This window comes from Amblyomma maculatum, chromosome 1 (assembly GCF_055883805.1).
Source record: "Amblyomma maculatum isolate TAMU_Amacu chromosome 1, ASM5588380v1, whole genome shotgun sequence".
In the NCBI taxonomy this organism is placed as follows: Eukaryota; Metazoa; Arthropoda; class Arachnida; order Ixodida; family Ixodidae; genus Amblyomma; species Amblyomma maculatum.
The window spans coordinates 363,683,833-363,704,984 of NC_139344.1; the positions used below are offsets into that span (position 1 = coordinate 363,683,833).

The 21,152-nt window shown below is 42.3% G+C and overlaps 1 protein-coding gene across 1 annotated transcript in view; it reads left to right on the top strand.

Moving 5' to 3' along the window:
* The window catches only part of LOC146207985 (procathepsin L-like), a 138,824-nt gene that overhangs the window by 88,810 nt on the left and 28,862 nt on the right, over window positions 1-21,152 (top strand). The window contains exon 2 of the mRNA XM_084577908.1: window positions 17,357-17,542. Within this exon, the coding sequence (XP_084434034.1) occupies window positions 17,357-17,542 (186 nt within the window). The remainder of the gene's footprint in view (window positions 1-17,356; window positions 17,543-21,152) is intronic.

Consider the following 21,152-nt stretch of genomic DNA (forward strand, 5'->3'; position numbering starts at 1 on the left):
GCAGCAACGGCAGAGATCACCAAGAAAAACGTAAAAGGGACACTGAAATAAATGTATTCTTAGGCCAACCTTAATGCATATGGCAGAGATCACGGAAAAGATCCCAACGCATACAGCATGAGAATCCATGACACAGAGCAGGCATTGCTATATATATGTAACATTAAGAGCGCCCTCGCAGCATATCGTACGTCAGACTGGAACACAGAAAACTCTGTCCCATATGCGTCGAAGGTCGCGCATCAGGTTTACAGAAAGCAACAGCTACAGCGCAGACACTGGCTGTGTTAGATGTATTGCATTAGTGAAGATAGTTTGCCGGAATGATCCGGGGTGGTTCTTATGTCTTGTCCTCCTGATTTGCCCCTTTTCGTTTCTTTTCTCAGGTCATTTCGCTCGCGATAACCTTTTGGTTGGGATGGGTTTTCTCTCACAATTGGTTGAGTTTATTTCTAAGTTTTGAGAGTTACAGTAAAGGGGTGGTATTGCCATAAAATGTCCAGTGGGTAGCCCCTTGGTTACAGATAAGGAACAGTTTAATGGGAGTGATAGTATTGCATTAGGGCGGAATCATTATTCAGAATGTCTTTCGCATCCGATCTCCGTCTATTTAAAGATGATTGCGAACCCTCAAGGCATTGTGCCTAACTACCTTATTTCGTTGCAATCTTTTGACAGATATAACTTCTGTATAAATAGACAAATTCTGATCTCGATCAATTTTCAGTCACGGCTGTAAAACACACTGCATAGCCACTGGTTCCCTTGATATTCCACTAATATTAAGCTCTGACAGATCCAAATGATCTGGATCCCTGAGCACTCACCTCATCCATGGAACGAGGAGTTGCGCAATCATTACAGAGGATTCTAAGTTTCGGCTGCCGCACAACCAGTTCTGCTGGCATGAGATTATAAGGATACATTTCATATCATAATGCGCAAACTTCTCTATTCTCCCCATATTTCCTTCACGATACTACAAGAGGCTGCGTGGAGGAAGCTCCAAATGGGAACACCTTTCCTTCCCATGTGTCCCAGCTAACTTGGACCAATATTTTAAATAGTACGGCTTGCTCTAGCACAGCGAAAAACATTCAGATATGTTCAGAGTAGCCTATGCTAGCCTGCGGTATTTTGTTCGATCACTACATTTGATTATTTATTAAAAACTAATTAGCTGCTTTTATTTTAGTTGCTTGAGAGAAAAAATATCAATGCAAAAGTTGTATATCGTCTTGAAAAACAGCTAGCTACGTTATTTCTATCAACCTAGCATTTGCCTAAAATTATATTTTAGGCAAAAACGAGCCTGGCGCAATAGAACAAGCAGCTTTTCTGGGCCATGCACTCTACCATGAAGCAGGTTCAGGCACGTGGTGAAAAATTGAAGATAACAGTTGATCACGTAACAGAATTTTTCGAAGGCCTATATATAGGGCGGCGTAAGTCATAACGTGATGGAAACAACGTATCTATTCATTTTTCGAGAAGATCTGCAACTTTTGCATTCACACTTTTTCTCAAGCCAATAAATAAAAATAGCTAATTAGTCTTTACTAATTATTCAACTGTAGTGAAAGAAAAAAGCAACTGGACGTTACCATAGGCTCTGAACATGTCTGAATTTGTTTCACTGTGCAAGGGCAAAACGTGTTGTATAAAACCTTAGTCCAAGTTAGCTGGGACACCCATATGCTCGCATGTACCTTGCAGTCTACTCCCTTTACCACGCGATACAATATAAAACGCTCGTGCTCTTGGGCGCCCACTCTTTAAGGTTTGCAGCTCTCGCCTTCAGAGCAGCGGTTCCCTGCTTTGTTCCTCTTCGACTCGGACGCGGAGGTGCAGGCCTTGCCAAAAGCCTTAGAAATCGCCGAGCACACCGGTTACAGACCGCTTGATGTTGCTATATCTACCTACCAATAAAAACATTTACTCCTCCGCTAACTATTTACCTGTTTTTCACATTAACAGTCCCAATAGCCACCCCTGCTACGTTTAGTACATAACAATTAGAAATTAAACCACGACGAAGTAATGCTGCGGGAGTGGTTCTGCTTAGTAATTTCTTATGAATCCAATTGCAATCTCCCTTGAGCGAACGCATACACTGTTTCAAGTCTTAAAGTATTATTGCGATCATTTTAGAGTTTCCAGTTCTGTGAGCTTAATGAGAAGCCTTTTGTCCGGCTTATTTCAACCTCTGTTTTGTCAGAAATGAAAATAACAATAGTTGTATTTTATATTTGGCCTCACGGTAAGCTTTGTGAAAGAGGTCGGATAAAATATCAAACTTTTTATGGTCACTTCCCACATATGTTCACAGTAATTACATTGTCCTTCCCGGCAGGAGGCTCAAAATTTCGGTTTCTTGCATGACGTGGACTGAGTAGCTGTTATAGCTTTTCAGAATATTCGGCGATAATGTCGCTGGGTTGCACGTGTAGGCTATATAACTATCATGCTAAATTATTAGCGTGCGTCTCTTCGAGAATGAAATGATGGACCCGTGCAGTATCTGCTCACTTACTCTTCCAAAATGGGAAACAAATATATCCCGTCACCTGCTAATTCAGCTGCTATGCCGGATAGCATCAATAGACCCCTTTCATAAATGTTAAGTCAGCTTCACCTCTATGCTGCATTCCCCTCTAATGGCGGAACAGCAATGTGTTGAAACATTATATTATGGCCATAATTCATATCATTTATGCATCAGAACATATTTGCATAATTGCTCTATTACCACTACATGCATCTGTGTAGAAGCAACATGCGATTTCAGGTCTATATCACCATTTTTCTGGCGGCCAGTGACACCATGTTTGGGGAAAGAAGCAGCGTGGGAAAGCCTACTTAACGATTTTTGCAAGGGGTCCATTGCAGAGATGGCCAGGCAAAATGCAGATGGGTCACTAAAATAAGTATATTTTTTGCACAACGTACATGAATACGTATGGAATAGATCATGGGCCTGATCACTAGGCCCACACCATGGTGAGCCACGCCAGAGCGGAGGTTTTATTATAAACTGGACAAACCATAACGCGCGCTGACAGCGTACGAGTAGGTCGCATTCGAAAGCGGAACAATACGTCGCATGTGCGTGGAGGGACAGACATGACTGCAGTATACTTCTAGGTATTTTCCTCACGGTTTCAAACCCCTCCAGTTGGCCGCTGGTTACCTTGGTACTGCCCCAACCTTCGTCAGACCTAATTTTTTGGGTCCTTGAGCACTCATCACATCCATGGAAGAAGGCGGTCCACAATCATGCCAGAGGATTGATCGGTCGGGCTGTATCGCTATCCTTTCTGGGGGCGCAATATGTCATCAGGATATATTTCACAAGATGACCATGCGCTGCCGCTTAGGCGTACTTCTGTATCCATCAACATATATTCCTCCCCAAATTGTAAATGGTTGCGTGGTAGTAACTCCAAACAAACCCCTTCCCCAACCTAGTGATATATGCTCGCGTACACCCTCCATAGTACTCCCTATCTAGTAAACCTTATGCGCACATATACCCCCTGTGTCCAACACACTCTACTCGTGCTCTTGCACCAGCACTCCAGGCTTGCTCGAATCCAGAGCAGTGTGCTTTCCACATATGCGTCTTGATCGGATAGGACCAGGCCGTGGCAAGAGCCTAAGTGACCGAGCGTCTTGTTCATGGCCGCTAGACGGGCTATATACTGTCACCAGTAGAAAATGCATCCTCCTTCCTCGCCCTAATGTCTAAGCTGTCTTGTATAGGGGCCGTCCCAATCGGAGTCCTCTGGCTACGTTTAAAAATAAGAGTTAGAAATTCAACCACGATGATATAATGAACCTGGACTAGACTCTCTTCATATTAATCCATTGTGCATCCAATTGCAATCTGTATTGAGCTAACGCATACACCGCTTGGAGATTAAGCGTATGGTACCAATAATTTCAGAGTTTTTCTTATCTGCGATCCTGATGGAACACCTTTTTTCAGGGTCGTTTCGTCTCCTTTTCTCAGAATTGAAAATTGTAGTATTTCATGAACTCTATATTCTCACGCCAACGTTGTGAATGTAGCCGGATAAATTGTAACACTTTTGTACGGCCACCTCATGCATGTGTGGAGATTAATTGCATTTCTCGCGGAAGGAGGTAGGAAACATCGATTGCTCTCTAATGAAGTTTTTCAGACTTCTCAGCATTCCTGATGCGGGATTGGACACATAGCACACATCGCTGTCATACTGACGTATCTGTACTCTAGCCTTTGGAACTGAAAAACATGGGCCCATGAAGCATCCGTTCATTCACTCTTCCAAATAAAAAAAAGTATATCGCTCCACTCGTTACTGCAGCTGCTATGGGCCCTAATAGCAGCGATAGAAACGACCAGGCAAAACGTAGACGGGACACTGAAATAAAAAAAATTTCTTTGGTCAATGTACAAGATTTCATATGAATGAGATCACGGGTCAAGCATATAGTCACATCACATGACGATCCATGCCCGACCGCAGGCTTTTAGTTAAACTGAATAACCCATACCCCGCACTCATATCGCACGATTACGTCTGTTTCGAACGCAGAGGGACACGCCACATGTGCGTCTAAGGGGGTCTATTCGATTTACAGAAAGCAACAGCTACAGCACAGACATTTACTTAGGTATTATATCAGTGGAGATAGTTTGACCGAGTTATACCGGGATGGTTTTTATATTTTCACTTGCACATTTGCCCCTTTTCTTTATTTTCTTAATATGTTTTCCCCGCTATGACCTTTGGTTTAATGCTGGTCGTCTCTCACATTTGCTTTAGTGTATTGCTCGTTTTGAATGTTACTATATGACATTACAGATAAGTGAATCGTTTGATGGGAGCAATAGCACCCCACTTAGTGCGGAACAATGGGCCTAGGTTACCTATATTGCATGTGATTGCAGTCTATTTAAAGGTGACTGTGAAGTCTCAAGGTGGCCTGCGTAACCTTCCACATTTCGTTGTAATCTCTTCGCAGGTATGACTGCGGTCTACATGGACATACCCCGAACGCGATGAATTTTCACTGACTGTAAACCGGTCTGTACGGCCACTGGTGCCAAGTGCCTATCTTCACTCAAAGACCCTACTGGACGTTTGGGATGCTGGGCGTTAAGGTTGCAAGAATACACCTTTTCCGCTATTCTCGTGTACCAAAAATGTAATTTAATGACTTTTCTTAAGCTCCAAAGAAATAAAAAAAAGCCCAATACTGTTGCTGTTGCACAATGCTTCGTCTTTCCTTAGTTCTTGCGGTAATCTTCAAAGCCATTTGACAAATTCTCTGAAAATAATTTAGTTCCAGGTTTCATTCGTATGGCCATAGTGTCGATTCGCTACTTGCCCTTTGATTCGTTACAATTATCAAATGTGCGCGGTGTAATTCACGCCACTAGTGTATATTTCTCATCGCACATTTCCCCGTTTCTCAGAATAATCACACGCTATTGTTCGTCTCCATCGTATTGAAGTGAGGGTCCTATTGAGAGCTTGACTATATCAGTACAATAGACGTTGTTGCATTCCTTATAAAAATCATGTACCCCAAAACTGCCGTCAGACCTTTTGCGTCTTACTCATAATAAAAAATTTCACCGCCAAACTCTTCATTAATTGTGGCAACTGAAATAATCCTGCCGCCTCAAACTTTCTAGGCTATTGAACTTTCAGATGAACAATGCCCACTACTATGCTTGTTTTCTCAAGAGATGCCTCAGGCAGTCCCGAAAGAGTACAATCGCTCATTCGCTGTAAACACTCTAGAAATATGCATTTCCACTCCTACAAGCAGATAACGTGGCAGAGTCCGTAAGCTTCGCTTAATGAGTAGATGTTTTTCTTTATGCACTTATTTCGCGAACATTTAGGGTTGGCCTGTTTTTCAAAATTGATTTGGTTTAGATGCTATAACTCTACTTATGACACGTTTAAAGTTATCACTTTTTTCCAATACATTGGTTAACTCTGTTACATATGACTTTTCAGATATGAATAATCTGCCAGAGAGAATACCCAGAAAGCTGTCGGACATTTCTGAAACGAAGATCGGCATGGCGAGCGGCCATTCGGCGTTTCAAAGCCTAATGGCATTTACCTATCCATAACAGCGTCATAATTTACTACAGCTAATAACCGAATTCCATGACGGTTGAAGGAAAATATTTGTGTGAAGATCGTTGTAGAACATTCCATATGAACAACATTTCGAAGCGAAGCACCCTCAACACCCCTTTTCATTCCAGAAATGCTTTTGTAAAATTTTTGTTTAAGGTGGTTTTTGGGAGAAGGAAGGCGCAGCATCTCGCATTTCAGTGAACCCTCCAGATGTCGAAAGTGCAAAAGACGTCGGTTCGATTGCCTATCGCAAATTAACTTCTAACGTGGCTAAAAATTTGATGCTAAATCGGAAGCGTAATGATATGACACCACCCCGAAAGCTACAAAATGTAGGTTTGTGCATAACTTTTGTTATGTTATCGCGTGCGGAATTTTTCCTGCATCGTTTTTTAAAATTTCGGTTAAGGCGACGATGAGCTGTATGCGCACCACCGACCTGAAAACAAATCATCCATCGTACAGAGATAAGCGTAATAAGAAAAAATTGCCTTGCAAAATATAAACAAGTGATCAGTGTAAAAATGGCACAAATACCAACAAGCGCGTAAAACACAAAATAAATATATCTGAAAAATGTGCACAGCAGACGAAGCAGCATTATTAGTGCAACAAAACTCACTGCGAAATTTAAAAAAATGCTAACAACTCTAAATCACAGGATTTCACCGCCAAAAGTAGTCCGAAGATATGGAACACATAATAATCGTTGTTTCGTAAGTTAGCTACGTCACTGTAATAAAGCGCAATAACTTTTTCCGCTTCGTTCTAATGCTTACGTAACAAGTTAATGCAGACTTCACGAAAGACTGTTAGTGGCAATCACGGAAAAAGTAAACCAAAACCAAACAAGTATAGCGCAGGAACAAAAGACGGGGACGATGACGAAACTGGACAAGCGCTAACTTCCAACAAGGGTTTATTGCAGAAAGGACGATATATACCCTTCGTGATCAACAGGGAAGGTGAAAAACGAACAAATTGCTACGAAACAGCCACAATTGCAACGCCAAGAATTCAAGCTCTTTGCTTTACAGTGCAACAGACGCCGTACAGACTCATTTATCCCCTGCCCAAGCTATCTACAGTGCTTCTATTATCTCTCTTTTCAGCTCTCTGCGATATTGATACAAGATGACCGTCTTATCAAGTAGGGGATGGAAAGGTGGCTCTGCATCATATGGTTTACAATGCGCAGCCAGATGGCTATCTGTGAAAATGCTACCAATGTTTTGCATTGTGCTCCAGGAGACGCACGTTTAAACATCTGCCGGTTTGGCCAACGTAGTGCTTTCAACATGAAAGTGGAGAATTCATAAACAACCACCCCCCTCCTGAAATGCACGTAAGGGTGTTTGTGATTAATTGGATATTCACGTTTCCGCGTTCATATAGGATTGGTCTTCCTGCACAAATTCAAAAGCTTTTTGGGCGCTGTAAACAGGACCTTTACGCAGGAACGTTGCCCCGCCTTCCTTAGGTAATGAGAAACCTTATGAAGGTAGGGAACGACAACTATTTTTCCTTTCTTCCTTCTTGCCTCGTTCTTTCTTATCTCTTCCGCTCGCTGTTCGTCATTCATGCGTGCGTCATTTTCTTTGTGCCATGCAGGCTTTTAGCGACTGAAACAATAATATGTTTAGGGTAGCCCGCCGCTGGCAAACGCGCCACCTGCATACTGACACTTTCATTCATTACATGATCACATGACTTAGAGAGAGCGTTAGACAGAAAAGCAAGGACAATGCTTCTCTTGACCAGCTTTGAGTGTGAAGAGTTATACGGCAAAGGAGGCTTGTTGGCTCTGGCTTCGTACAACCAACACGAATTTTCATGGCCAAAATGCAATCGCAAATTTAAAAATTTGATGCGGTCCTGCGCGTGCAATTCACAGATAAATGTAAGCAGCCGCAAGCATGCAATAAGTCTAAACGGCACAAGATAATAGGGTCAGTAAAATCATGTTTGTCTGAAACAATTACAAGGTGGTCAAAATAACGAAAATATTTAAAATCCTAAGATCACCTAACCGCTAAAAAAGCGCTTTGCCACATCGAGCTTAAACCAAATGACTTAAAATGGATGCAATACATAACCCTATGCAAACACCCTGCTTTTGCAGGTACATGTCAAAAACCGGAAAGGTAGACGCAAAATACAACAATAATAAGCTCTACTAATACCACAGCCATACTAATACCACATACGTTCCGAATTTGGACCACGCCCCACTTGTCAATCAATATGAGTATGGCTGGTTGTTTTAGAGCTTTTATCTTTCTATTTAGCGTCTACCTTTGTGGCAAAAAGTCTGATGTACGCGCTAAGGGACAAGGCGGACAACGTCATCACGAATATGGATAACATAGTCAAAATAGACGAGGCGTTCTATACTGATCAATATAGTAGCCGAAGTAGTCTGGACACTAATACGATTGGCAGTACGCAATGCTTGGTATCATCGTCACTACCGGAATTGTAGAAGAACGCTAAAATTATCATAATTCGTAAGAAAGGGGACGGTAAGGACTTCAAGAATTACAGATCATACTTAGCTTACTCTCTGTTACGTATAAACTGTTTACTAAGGTCATCGCTAACAGGATCAGAGCAACCTTCATATATATTCAGTTATATGGAGTGATTAGGATAGCAAGATATGTGTTCATATTTTAAATTCCTGAAATGGCGTGGACATTACTTGAAACCTACCTGTCACTCAGCGTCTATAATACCGAACTGCCTGAAAAATCTATTACAGGCGAATAACTCCATGTTTTTCTAAAATACCGACATTCAGACCACCCGCCGGGTCGATAAGGCAATTACACTGCGCTCATAGACAAGGAATCCATTACAACTGACATTTTGAACCCAGCAAACTATGACAGGATGCACCCGTGATGTACGCTATATTAGGCCCACGTCGTAGAAGCGCTCGTTGACCCAATAACAGGCTACATTAGTTGTTTTTTTTTTTGCATTATGGAGACATTATAATACTACTACCCTGCGCCTTTTTAATAGCGCTGCATATTTCCAATTCCCATTGGTTCAATTCCTATTTCTACGGCTATTGATTTTTTTTTTTCAATTTCGCAAATTCGCAAAATATTCGCTTTCCGTTCCAGACTTCCATTGGCACCCATGCCAGTCATATATAGTACAAACCACAGATCACAAGCAAGTCACCACTCGCTTTTCTTCACTTCGTCTCGCACGTCTCGCCCACGCGAAAGGATGGGTATAAATCTCAGGACAGTTACTGGGATCTACACTGGTGCGCAGGCTCCGTTAAACTTGCCCAATGCGTTGTGCTGTCTGGGCTGTAAGATTGTATTGTATAATAATAAATTAATCGCATATTGAAAGAAAACCTTGCAATACTCAGGCTAGTGTGCGCTATACCAGCAGAAGTAGAGCTGTTGGCGCCATGACAAGCGGAAGATATGAACGTGCTGGGATATCTAAATTGCATTCTACCTGGATGAGCTTGGAAAGTAATATTCGGCGCAACACTCTAAAAGGTACAAATTTTTCTGCCCTTAAAAAAGAAGGCATGCTTTATTGGCATGACATCTCTTCGACATACCCCAATTCAGTTTTGTGATCCAAGTGCTTCAGCAAAAAAAGTTGAGACAGAAATAGTTATGAACATTTTATACTAGGTCTAGATATGCACTTCTTATGCATAGTCCAGCTTGCTTCAGACATGCCTGTGAAGGAGTTCCCACTTTTTGGTCCCATAATTGCTCTGTGCTAGAAACATGTCAAGCGGCAGCGGCTCGGGGATGGTTTGGAGCGACCGAATCAGGCTTGCTGGCCATTAAAGCATATTGCATCATTTTGTTAATGTGTCCCTTTTTATGCCTGATTGTCGCTGTGCTCCGTCGCTTCCACTGCGTGACAATTATTAACCCGCTGATTGCGGTGCGCCATGAAAGCAAAGTACGGGCTGCGAAAAGTTGTCACAAGCAAAACAAAGAACAAAGAGTCTTGGTTTTATCTCGGTTTGTCTATTCATTTGCTGTTGGATGTTAAGATGCTCAAGAAATTCTCAACTGCCATTTATTACGTTGTAATAATTTTCATTTGTAGCATCGGAAGGAACGTTTATAATTCTTATGCGGTATAGAATTTAGCAGCATGTTTTATAGAAAACGAAAGAACCTTCCTTTGTGCCCAAGCCAACGTTTTTCTTTAAGCGTCATTAAAAGTAACTGGAAGAAAGCCTGATTGTTTTACGTATTTTGGCAGATGTTCCCATTAAAAAACTGTCCTCACTAAAACCAGCAAGAAGTAGAATAAATTGGGGCCGCTTCCTAATGCCCTTGGTATAATTGTTGATACTTATGAGTGAGGGACACTTATCAAAGCAGCGTAATCAATTTATTCCATCATGTTTCTACAATTTCTGAGTATTTTAGCCGCAGTTACACTTTCCATTGCTGTTTCAAGCCAGGACTTGCGAGCCAAGTGGCAGGAATTTAAGAAAGAGTATGGTACGTAGTGAAATTTCTTCTGTGCCTATATTGCCGGGAATTCTCGGGGCCACTTTTTATTTATTTTTTTTGCAAATAACATCTGTAAACTTGCTTCTTGATTTCTCGCATATGCCTCGAAGGTTAAGTAATATTTACCATAACAATCTGAATTATAATTGTCATCTGGAAAATAACAATCAAATTGTGGTTTACCATCATCGAGGTCCTTACGCATCTTTCTTCCTAGGAAAGAACTACGCATCTGCGGATGAAGAAGCCAAGAGGTTCAAAATATTTTCTGAAAACAGCCAGTTCATTGAGAAACACAATAAAAACTATGCGAATGGCAAAGCATCTCACGCCCTTGGCATGAATCAGTTTGGTGATTTGGTGAGTGGTAATAAACCTTTCCTGCTCATTCACGTGTTTATATATCCCTTATTGATAGTGTAAAAAGTTAGCAATCATGTATTACATTCCTACTTGATTCACCTAAGCATGTTGACGAAATGTCAGGAGGGTAATGTTCAGGGCCTTCAGAAGATTGCGCAGAAGAAATATTTAGGTTGGTATTGATCATCAAAATTATGTGAGAAGTGTGTCTAAAGGGAATTCAATAGAACTCAAAGTGGTTTACTCTATTCACCAAATATTCGTGTACTTGAGCCGATAACACTTTTTGACCTTAACTCAATTGACCAACCTTGTTCCAGGTACCAAATGTTTTCGGCGATTAACACATACTCTCCACATATGTCAATACTGTCAGACAAATATTACTGGAATTTATTGGTGATAAAGGCACGATGTGAAGTAGGGAAAGCTTACAGGAGTACTGCGCCTGAAAGCCTATTTATTTCGTGGGTGCTAGTGCGTTCTTGGGAATATCATTAGCACTGCATTATATGCGAAAACTTTTCTCACGCCACGTTTTGTAACACTTTGCAAGGCAGTCCTCAGGCTTAAAGAGCGAAAGCGAGGTTAAAAACACCGATATCTTTAAAGGTTTGCTGAACGAAAAAGAAAAACGCGATATCCAAATAATCTTTCCACATTTCTGCTCATTCGTTAACCTACAATAACCTGTATCTAGCCGGTTCAGCCGCTGTTCATACTACAAATTTTATGGAGGAACTCGCTATCTATATGTTTAGTGCTCCATGTAGAGGTCTTCCTCCTGACGCACTTTCATAGCGGATACCTTAACTTCGATCATATGTCTACTGTCAGCAGGGGATGGAAACGCATCAGGAATATAACCAACTACTATATTGTCAGGTGGTGGTGACAGGGCCGCTCACAACAAATGTAGAGCCTGGGAATGTGCTCAAGAAACTCTCTATTGGGCTGACTTGCGTCCGCAAAAGAACTAAGCGATTCGGCGGCGGCAATAACAACAAACGTGCTCACCGAGCGTCTATCTAAGAATACCCGTCGCACACGCCGACGCTCAAAGGGGGCGAAACAACATCTAGATAAAAACACAGACTATGAATAGCATAACTTGGAACATTGCAGAAACACGCGCGAGTGGCCGGAATATTTTAGACACATCTTGACATCTTTTGCACGAGAAAGCAGATCATAAAGTAGCATCTCGCGACAACGAGCATGAGCAAAGAATACAAAGTCGAACCTTGCGCTAGAATCACAGTAATAACACATACCATCGGCTGTCGATAAAAAAACAAATAAAGGTTTGAATCGTTCGCGGTATTAGTCCCCCCTTAAACCAGCATCGCCTTGTTGCTCAGAAACATTAGCACAGAAAGGTAACTAAAATACTAAAAATTAAAATTACGGGCCTTAAGCGCGAAACAATTCTTCAGGCACAACATATGGACGACTTCTGGGCGCGCCCGGCCCTGTTGGGATGTGGTCTCGCCGTCGGGGAGGACTTCACGTCAAGTTATCCTATGCACCGAAGGACGTTTTGTGGCCCAAAGTATTGGCGTAGTAGCTTTTCACTTTATCCATGACGGCGAATTGGCGTCTACACCAACACGTACTCTCCTAGCTTGTACTCTGCGTGGCATCGCCGTAAGCTGTATCGTCTGGGACCGATGCGCTGCTGGTCTTTAATATGCCGCCGTGCGAGTCATCGGGCTTCCTCTGCACGCTGCAGGTAGGCGGCGACGTCGAGGCGGCCTTCTTCTGTTACGTGGGACAGCATCGCGTCAAGCGTTGTCGTGGGCTCCCAGCCGTACAGAAACTTGAACTAAATCGCCCTGGTTGTCTCCTGCGTGGTCGTGTTATACGCGAATTCATGTACGGTGAGCAGGCGTCCCAGGTCTTGTGTTCAGAGTCAACGTACATGACGACGATGTCCGCTATATAATTTCTCCGACGTTCCGTGAGTCCATTCGTCAGCGAGTGGTAGGCGGCCGTCCTCCAGTGGCTAATCTAGCTGTACATCAAGATAGCATGAGTGAGCTCAGCTGTACACTCCCCTAGGTGGTCGAAATTTCCGGAGTCCTCCACTACTGCGTCTCTTTAAGCCTGAGTTGCTTTGGGACGGTAAACCCCACAAACCAAACAAAACCAAACCTGAGAAAAAAAAAAACGGCTCAAGTGGGGAGTAACTCCCCTTTCGTCCTCAAATTGGGCCATTACTCCGTGAAAGGAGTAACTGCGGCGAGAAGCGTGCCGTGTGCAAATTTTGAAGGATTAGTGTTTAGTCCTGGCTCGAAAAAGACTAAAAAGAGGAGGAACGGGAAAACGAACTGTTCCCTTGATCCCAGGCTTGCCTTCCTGCATCTTTCGTCGCGCGTCTCAGGTGCAGAGAATGTGTTTCTACTGCGTGCTGGAATTAGCTTTTTGACGCTGGGTGTGTCGCTAAGCATCCGCGATGCACTGGGAGAAGTGTTGTATGTGCATTGGGGCCACACTAGTTGCAGTAACGCTTTGGAAACAGTAGAAAGTTCGGAAACTGGGAGGCGAGAACTAATGCGCATATGAAAAATATCGTTCAAGTAAGCACTTTTTTGCTACTACGAAGTCGCTCCGCACCTGTAAGGAAACAAAGGCAGTATCTTTTTTCTACAGCTTCCATGTTTTGATAGGTCGTTTCGAGCGTTGCGAGAGAGACCACGATCGCCGCTTCTCTGATATCTTAAGACACACTGGCGATCAACGTGCAACTAAAACTGTAATTGAATAATGTGGGCCACCACGCATACCAAACTTACGCCTGATATTGAGGATACTCTAAGTAAATGCTTACTGCTAAAATGTTCAATGAAGGCTCAATCGCAGGCTCCAAACAGGGCCTACGCATTAACGAGCGTAGCCTGCCCCACGGCCGGGTATAAACAGCAGAAAGAAAAAAATAAAACGAGGAAGAGAGTAGATTACTGAGCAATGGGCCCATGAGAGGAAAAGAACATACAGCGCTTGTAATGCACAATATGTTGCGTGTTTCTCAAGCTCTTGGGCTCCTTCTTGCTCTGCGTATAAACCAGCCGAGCCCTCGGTAATCGTAATGCTTCCCGAAATATTTACACACAAATAAGATTTAGTTACCAGCAAAATAGTGTCATCGCTCCTGCGCTTGCCGGTATTGAAGCTTGCTCGCACTTTTTTCCTTCAAGATTTGTTTGAAGGTTTGTGCTACAGCTCCGTGTTCAGCAAAAATTACGCCCACGGTAGCAGTGTTTCACCGAAAAGCCGGGGAGGCTAAATTTCCCTGCGAAGTCAAACACCACATGGTAAACTGATTCCAGTGCATAATGTAGTGCGCATAGGCATCCAGAACATTAGTTGCAAGTCGTGAGAGTAGGCTGCAAGTTCAAAGGATCAAGAAGTTTTAATGGTTAGAGCAGCACCAATGGGGGGCCTGTATACTTCGAAACATGAAATCTCAACCTTATAAACACGGTCCTGACATAAGATGCAAAAATATTTCAGTCCATCCTAGTTCTCGGCCTGGTCGAGTGGTTAGCTACTGAGTATGAAGTACCCGAGTGCCAAGCGCGCTAGTCCAGACGATTTTTTTTCTCCTAGTTTTAATTTTATTTTCATTTTTTAGCTGTTTTGATGTCCTTGGGGCGCTTCGTTACTTTTTAGCTTTTACTTTTTATCTGAGGCCTCTTTCTCCGGGCGAACAGTGCCACATGTGCTCTCTTTAGGATCGTTTTTAGGGATCAAATGCTAGTCTCTTAGGGAGCATCTGCCAGAAGCAACCGTTCCTCCTCCTACAGTTCATCCTTTGGAGACTAAGTGTTTATCTTCTTGCAGGTGGTCCCTAAAATGATTAATGGTTGTGGCAGACGAGTTGGTCCCCAAAAGGAATAACATCACTACCCCTTTTAGTCTTTTTTTTTTCTTAGAGTGTAAATGCTTTTCCCCTGTCCATAATGAGCACTTCGGTGGCGCAATATCGCAGCAGAATGGGCTCGCCTAAAAACTTACCTACTTCTTCTGCAGTACCATTAGACTGTGTTTTTGCTTGAGCGTTGTAGTTAAGGTAATCGGTCGCCACGATGACTCATTTTTTACTAGTAGATGAAGCTGGAAAGGGGCCGAGGAGATCAATTACAATATGCTGAAACGGCTTGCTCGGGTGTAGTATGGGGTTTAATAATCCAGCAGGTTTGATTGGAGGTGTCGTGCGTCGCTGACACTCACAGCATCGTTTAACGTAATGTGCAACGTCGGAAAGTAAACGCGGCCAATAATACTTATCTTTGAATCAATGCCGCGTGCGTACCATTTCGATATGTCCAGCTGTCGGCTCATTGTTGAAAGCCTGCACACTTTCCTTTCACAGTTCCTTCAGCACGACAAGGAGGCATGTGAGCCTTTTGGAGGCAAAGTTCTTCACTAGGACGTCGTTGTGAAAAGCGAAGGACGGCACTGACACCTGAGCAGTCTGATGATAAGCAGTCCGGCCCTTAAAGTCGGCGACTAAATCTGTGGCAAGTAGGCTGATGACCCAGGGCAACAGGAGCAAGGCTGTGGCTTTGGCTTAAAGGGAAGACCGGAACACAAAGGGCAGCCCTTCCAACAGATGTCACTTGGTAGTAATAGGGCCGATAACAACAAATGAAGAGAAGAGACATCTGGGCAAGTTGGTACGGTGACAGGAGGAATAAACAGCACTAAAGACGAGTACGAAGAGCAAGAAGATAAATGAGGAGCCTGGGAGTGCACTGAAGGAACTCACTATTGAGCCCGCAAAATAGCTAAGCGATTCGGCTGCAGAGATAACAAAAAAAGAGCTTGTCAGTCATCGATCTAAGAATGCCCGTCGCACGCGTCGACGCTCAAAAGAAACTTCTAGGTAAAGCCGCCGACCGGGACTACCATAACATGGAACATTGAAGAAACACGCGAGTGGCCGAAATCGTCGAGATCACTTCCGCGACAAAGAAAATGATAATGCGGCATCTCGCGACGACGAGCGTGAACAAACAATGAATGCAAGATCAATCCATGCCATAGAATCCCAGTGATAAGGGCACGTGCCGAAGCCTGTCCAAAAACAGCAATGAGATATATGAATTCTTCGTGACAATATGTTGTGGTAATGGACTACAAGAAAGCATTTCAAATAAATACCTCCAACATCATGCAGGCATCTGCGAAATTACAGTGTTGATGAGCCATATGGAAAGTACTAGACGGTGTCCATATTCTTTTAGAAAGAAAGTAGTGAATTACCAATAGAAAGGATGCTAGGCAAAGAGTAAAGATCTTTGCTACTCACCGTTTGCTTTGGGAAAGTATTAAGAGCGCTGAATCGATGAGTTGGATAGCACGGGTAAGAGAGGGTGCTACGGAGATCTCGGATTTGCTGATGACACTGCGCTACTGGGCAGTTCGTATAACAAATTGCAAATGACGACTATTGGCATAGACAGGTGATGTAAATCTGAAGGCCAAGAATCAATATGTAGGAGAGTAGAGTAATGTACAGCAGCACTGAACAAACAGCAGTTTGCGAAAGGTAGTCATGGAGGTGCTGGACGGAGTGAGGAAATACATCTCCTTAGGGCAAGTAGTGGTTGCAGTTACAGATCATGAAAGTGGAATAACTAGAATATTTATAATAGGTTGACACGCATAAGGCATGGGCTGTTATATGAACGGTCAGTTGCCAGAGTCCCTCAAGAATAAAGCATACAATGGCTGTGACTTATCAATACTCACCTTTGTATTAAAAAGATAGAGACTGAATAAAAATTCTACGAACATTGAGAGGCTCGCATAGAGATTTGGAAAGAAGAGTGCTAGGTGGAATGTTACAATACAGGAAGCGCGCCGAAAGGTCATGAGAACAATACGCGAATTAACTATAGTATTTCCGACAGTGTTGTGTAGTTTCTTCGACTGGGTGATGCTGTAATGTGAATCAAAACTAGTCTTATCCCTTCATGGTAGCTTTCCAACTGTAATTTTTTCTTGACGGTACGATTACCTCTTCCATTTGTGGGTGCAGCGACTTTAATGTACTCCTGCAGTGCAAGAAAGTAGTCACTATCCAAACTGCCATCGTGAATACTAAACAACAGCCCCTTACGTAAAAAACCTAAGCTTTGAGGAAGGAGCTTAAAGCCTTCTAAAGCCTTTAGTAAATCTCAAGCATTTTGAAGGCTTCACTGAGTGCGGAGCACTTTATTGTTATCATAGGCTCAGTACTCAGGTGCTTTTTTGACATTTTCAGTTTGTAGTCTTGAAGTCTAAGATAAGTATTACAAATTTGAACCGCCGTTTCTTTCCTTTTAGACTCAGGAGGAGTTTATAAACAGTATATCATGCTTCGAACCCATGGAAGGTGGCAGCGAAGAAGACACAGATATGGCAAATGTCCCTGAAGGTCCTCTGCCACATGAGGTGGACTGGCGAAAAAAAGGTTACGTGACACCAGTAAAAACCCAACACAGTTGCGGTTCTTGCTGGGCGTTTAGTGCGGTGAGCGATTTTCTACTCGTTATTGAAGGGATAGTTTATTACCTTTCCCCGGTCTTATGCTGTGTACAAAGTAATTATTTTTCTCTATATATGTCAACAAAAGCAACCTTCCAAATTCTTCTACTTCTGTTTTGAAATCTGCCGCAGATGCCGATTGGATGCCATTGTTAATGTCTACGTTGTAGCTTGTTTTTTCTCTTTTCACTTAATTATCTGACTTAGGTTACGATGTATCAAAGAATCGCAAAATTGCCTAGTGCATTGGGCCTAAATGTTGGGTTGGGTTGGGTTTTTTGGCACATAGGCAACTATGGTCATCATGCGCCAAACACTAGGTTGCTGAGCTTCTTTATGAGTGAAAATGAAAAGTTTAGAATAAAACAGCTGATTTAGAGTCCCTAGCTCTTTAATAAAATGTGACGGATAAAAAGAACATTAAGAACGAGAAAAAATAAAGAGGTGACTAATTTACAAGAATGAAAACTGCAGTCATTTATATTCTGCTTCTGTAATAGCGAGGAGCCCATCAAATGCTAATTCGGAAGCTTTACTGTCTCTTTGGCTGCTGCTACCTGCATCCTCGCATGCATATGCCGGCTTCTACGTGGAGAACTTTTATTTACTTGCAAAAGTGTTTTAGTGATACCTGTCATTTCGAAAGCCCATCTCGCGGTGAGTCGAAAATTAATGCTCTTGTGAAGTTTTTACTTTGACTCTACGCCTGCCTATTTGGTACGCGCTCAAAAGGCAAAGGTGAAAGGCTTGAGGTGAAAGGCAAATCTGACAGGCGCTGTCAAACTAGCCTTCCATACTTATACGGCTAGGTGACATCAGATGCAGCCTTCCGGTATCCTTGAATCCTGAGTTGACACACTTCCTCTGAGCCAATCAGTCACTTCCGCATGCATTGGTTAAAGTACTTGAACGCGGATCAGTAAGGGGAGCCGCTGATGGTCCCTTGTCAGACGCTTAAAAGCCTAGCTCAACTGTTCCGAGAAATTGAACAACGTAAACAACAGCAGAGGAGAAGACAGCGACACGATCTTCTATATCCATCATCTTCGACGAAACACTACGACAGAGTAGTACCTTTGCAAGTTAGCGCACATTTAGCTGCGGCAAGCTTCAATCTTAATTTGCTGTGTGCTTCAATCGATGTATAATTTTGCTGTTTTCCTACAGCATGAACACCGTCTTCAATTTACTGAGTTATTCAAGATAGCTATAAATGGCCGAGACATGATTGGCTAGCTTTTTGTGCCAAACCAATGTGAGTCATTTTAGCTGGAAAACTTTTCTTGTATGTGGAGTGTCACCAGAATGAATTGACAGAGTCTGCCATCAGAACGTGTCCGCACAAACTGTCAATGATTAATTGCATAAGTCATTCATATAATTGTTGAATAGGCATTCGTAAACTGTAAGAGCAATTATTTACGTCACTAAAAGTTGAATGTGTTATCATAATAATTGGATGAAACAAATGATTACTTGAATCAGGTAATTATTTTGATAGGTCATTGCATCCTTTAGATAAAATAGTGTAGACGTAATCAATTTATTCTCTTATTGATTTAGTTGATTAATAACTAAATAGAATTACTTGATTTTTCAGATACTTAAAATTATTGGCTAATCTTATCATTTATGTGAACTCGTCGATTACTTGTACAGAACAATGATCAAATGATTTATTTGGTAAATCACTGAATTTATTTGATTGCTGCATTACATAAAAATTCAACTAATTAAAATTTAGTTGGTCAATTTACACTTTCGGAGTTTTGTATAATGACTTGATTACTCAATCAATCACATTAATTTGTGAATCCGCAAAGGCATGAAGAAGAAAAAATAAAAAAGGATTAGAAAGAAGTAATGAAACCGCTAGCGATGAGAAGTCGTGTGAGTTTCCATCGTACATGACGCGTGGGGGTTAAGTGGGATTATGTAGACAATACAAAAGATAGACAGTCGGTTGGCTTCGGCATACAAATACAATCATCGCATAGAATTTTCTAGCTCTTCAGACTTTCGCTGAGTGTTATTGCAACGGGCTTATACCTCGCTCATCGCTCCTTGCAGCGGTTACAGTCGACATTTCGATAGCCCAATCACCATCTGAATTAATGCCAGTCGCTTCTGGAATGTATTAAATGAAATATTCTCAATATTATTAGCGATGCGGCGCAGCTAGCTGTTCCACAAACCTCGGAAAGTAGTGCTTCAAAAATAAAGCTGTTATTATACGCTAAAAACCCAGGAAGCAGAAACAAACAAACAAAAAAAATGCTGCAGAGTTTTTCGCAAATATTCAACAAAAGAAAACCTTATAGCATTCAACCAGAATAGAGGAATGTCAAGGCATAATGGCCGGGTTGCCGAAAGGGAATCTTGGAAGAGATGTGTGACGCCAATAAACAGCCATATTAGGTCTAAAACATGTGGAAGCAAGCATGCAAAAAAGATGGCTATTATCCACCATCTAAAATTCTCTTTTTGACAGCCCCTTGTAAACAGCCAAGAGTCGAACTGGCGACATATTATGAAAAGTATTTTTTGTTGCTTTCAGATCGCCGCATTATATCCTCATTTTTAGAAATACAAAAAGCCCCACTAAAAGACAGACTTCGTACAAGTGGCAGAAAAAAATAACCTTTCAATAATATAATTACTCTAGAAAAAAATTCACAGAGTCCTCTTTTGAGGAAACATATGTCCTGTGGACTGTTAAGAAAGAAACTCATCAACGAATTAGCGGGGACGGGGAGGGCAGAAGAGTTCCGGATCTCGCTACAGAAAAGATATTTAGCTCTAACCGAGGATGGCGACATTACCCTAGAAGCAATGAACAATAATTTCAGATATATCATTGCTGAGTGCGCTGTAGATGTAGGAGGTAGGATAGTTAGAGAGGATACCGGTAAGCTGTCCAAGGAGACGAAAGATTTGATTAAAAAACAGCAGAGTATGAAAGCTTCCAATTCAACAGACCAGATAGAAGTGGCCGAGACATCAAAGCTAATCAATAAGCGCAAGGTGGCGCATATGCTGTAAAGAACGGGGGAAACCTTAAAGCGGTAAAGACGAAATTGGGCATAGGCAAAAACCAGATGTATGCGATAACGGATAAGGTGGACAATGTCATCACGAATATGGACAAAATAGTCAAAGTAGCCGAGGAGTTGTATACAGATCTCTACGGTAGCCAAAGTAGTCAGAACCGTAATGAGATTGGCGGGAAACACAGTCAGACGTTCCACCAGTTACGAAGGACGAGGTCAAGAAAGCATTAGAAACTATGAAAAGGGGGAAATCAGCTGGAGAGGATCAGATAACTACATATTTGTTAAAGGACGGGGGGGGGGGGGGGGGGGGAGGATATCGTGCTAGAGAAACTGGCCATCCTGTACACGCAGTGCCTGGTGTCATCGACGGTACCGGAACCATGAAAAAATGCAAACATTATCCTCATTCATAAGAAAGGGCACTCTAATGACCTTAAAAATTACAGACCAATCAGCTTACTGTCTGTTACGTATAAAAGATTTAGTAAGGTTTAAGCAAGGGATCAAGGAGGTTTTCCGAAACGGTACTCTACTATCGATCA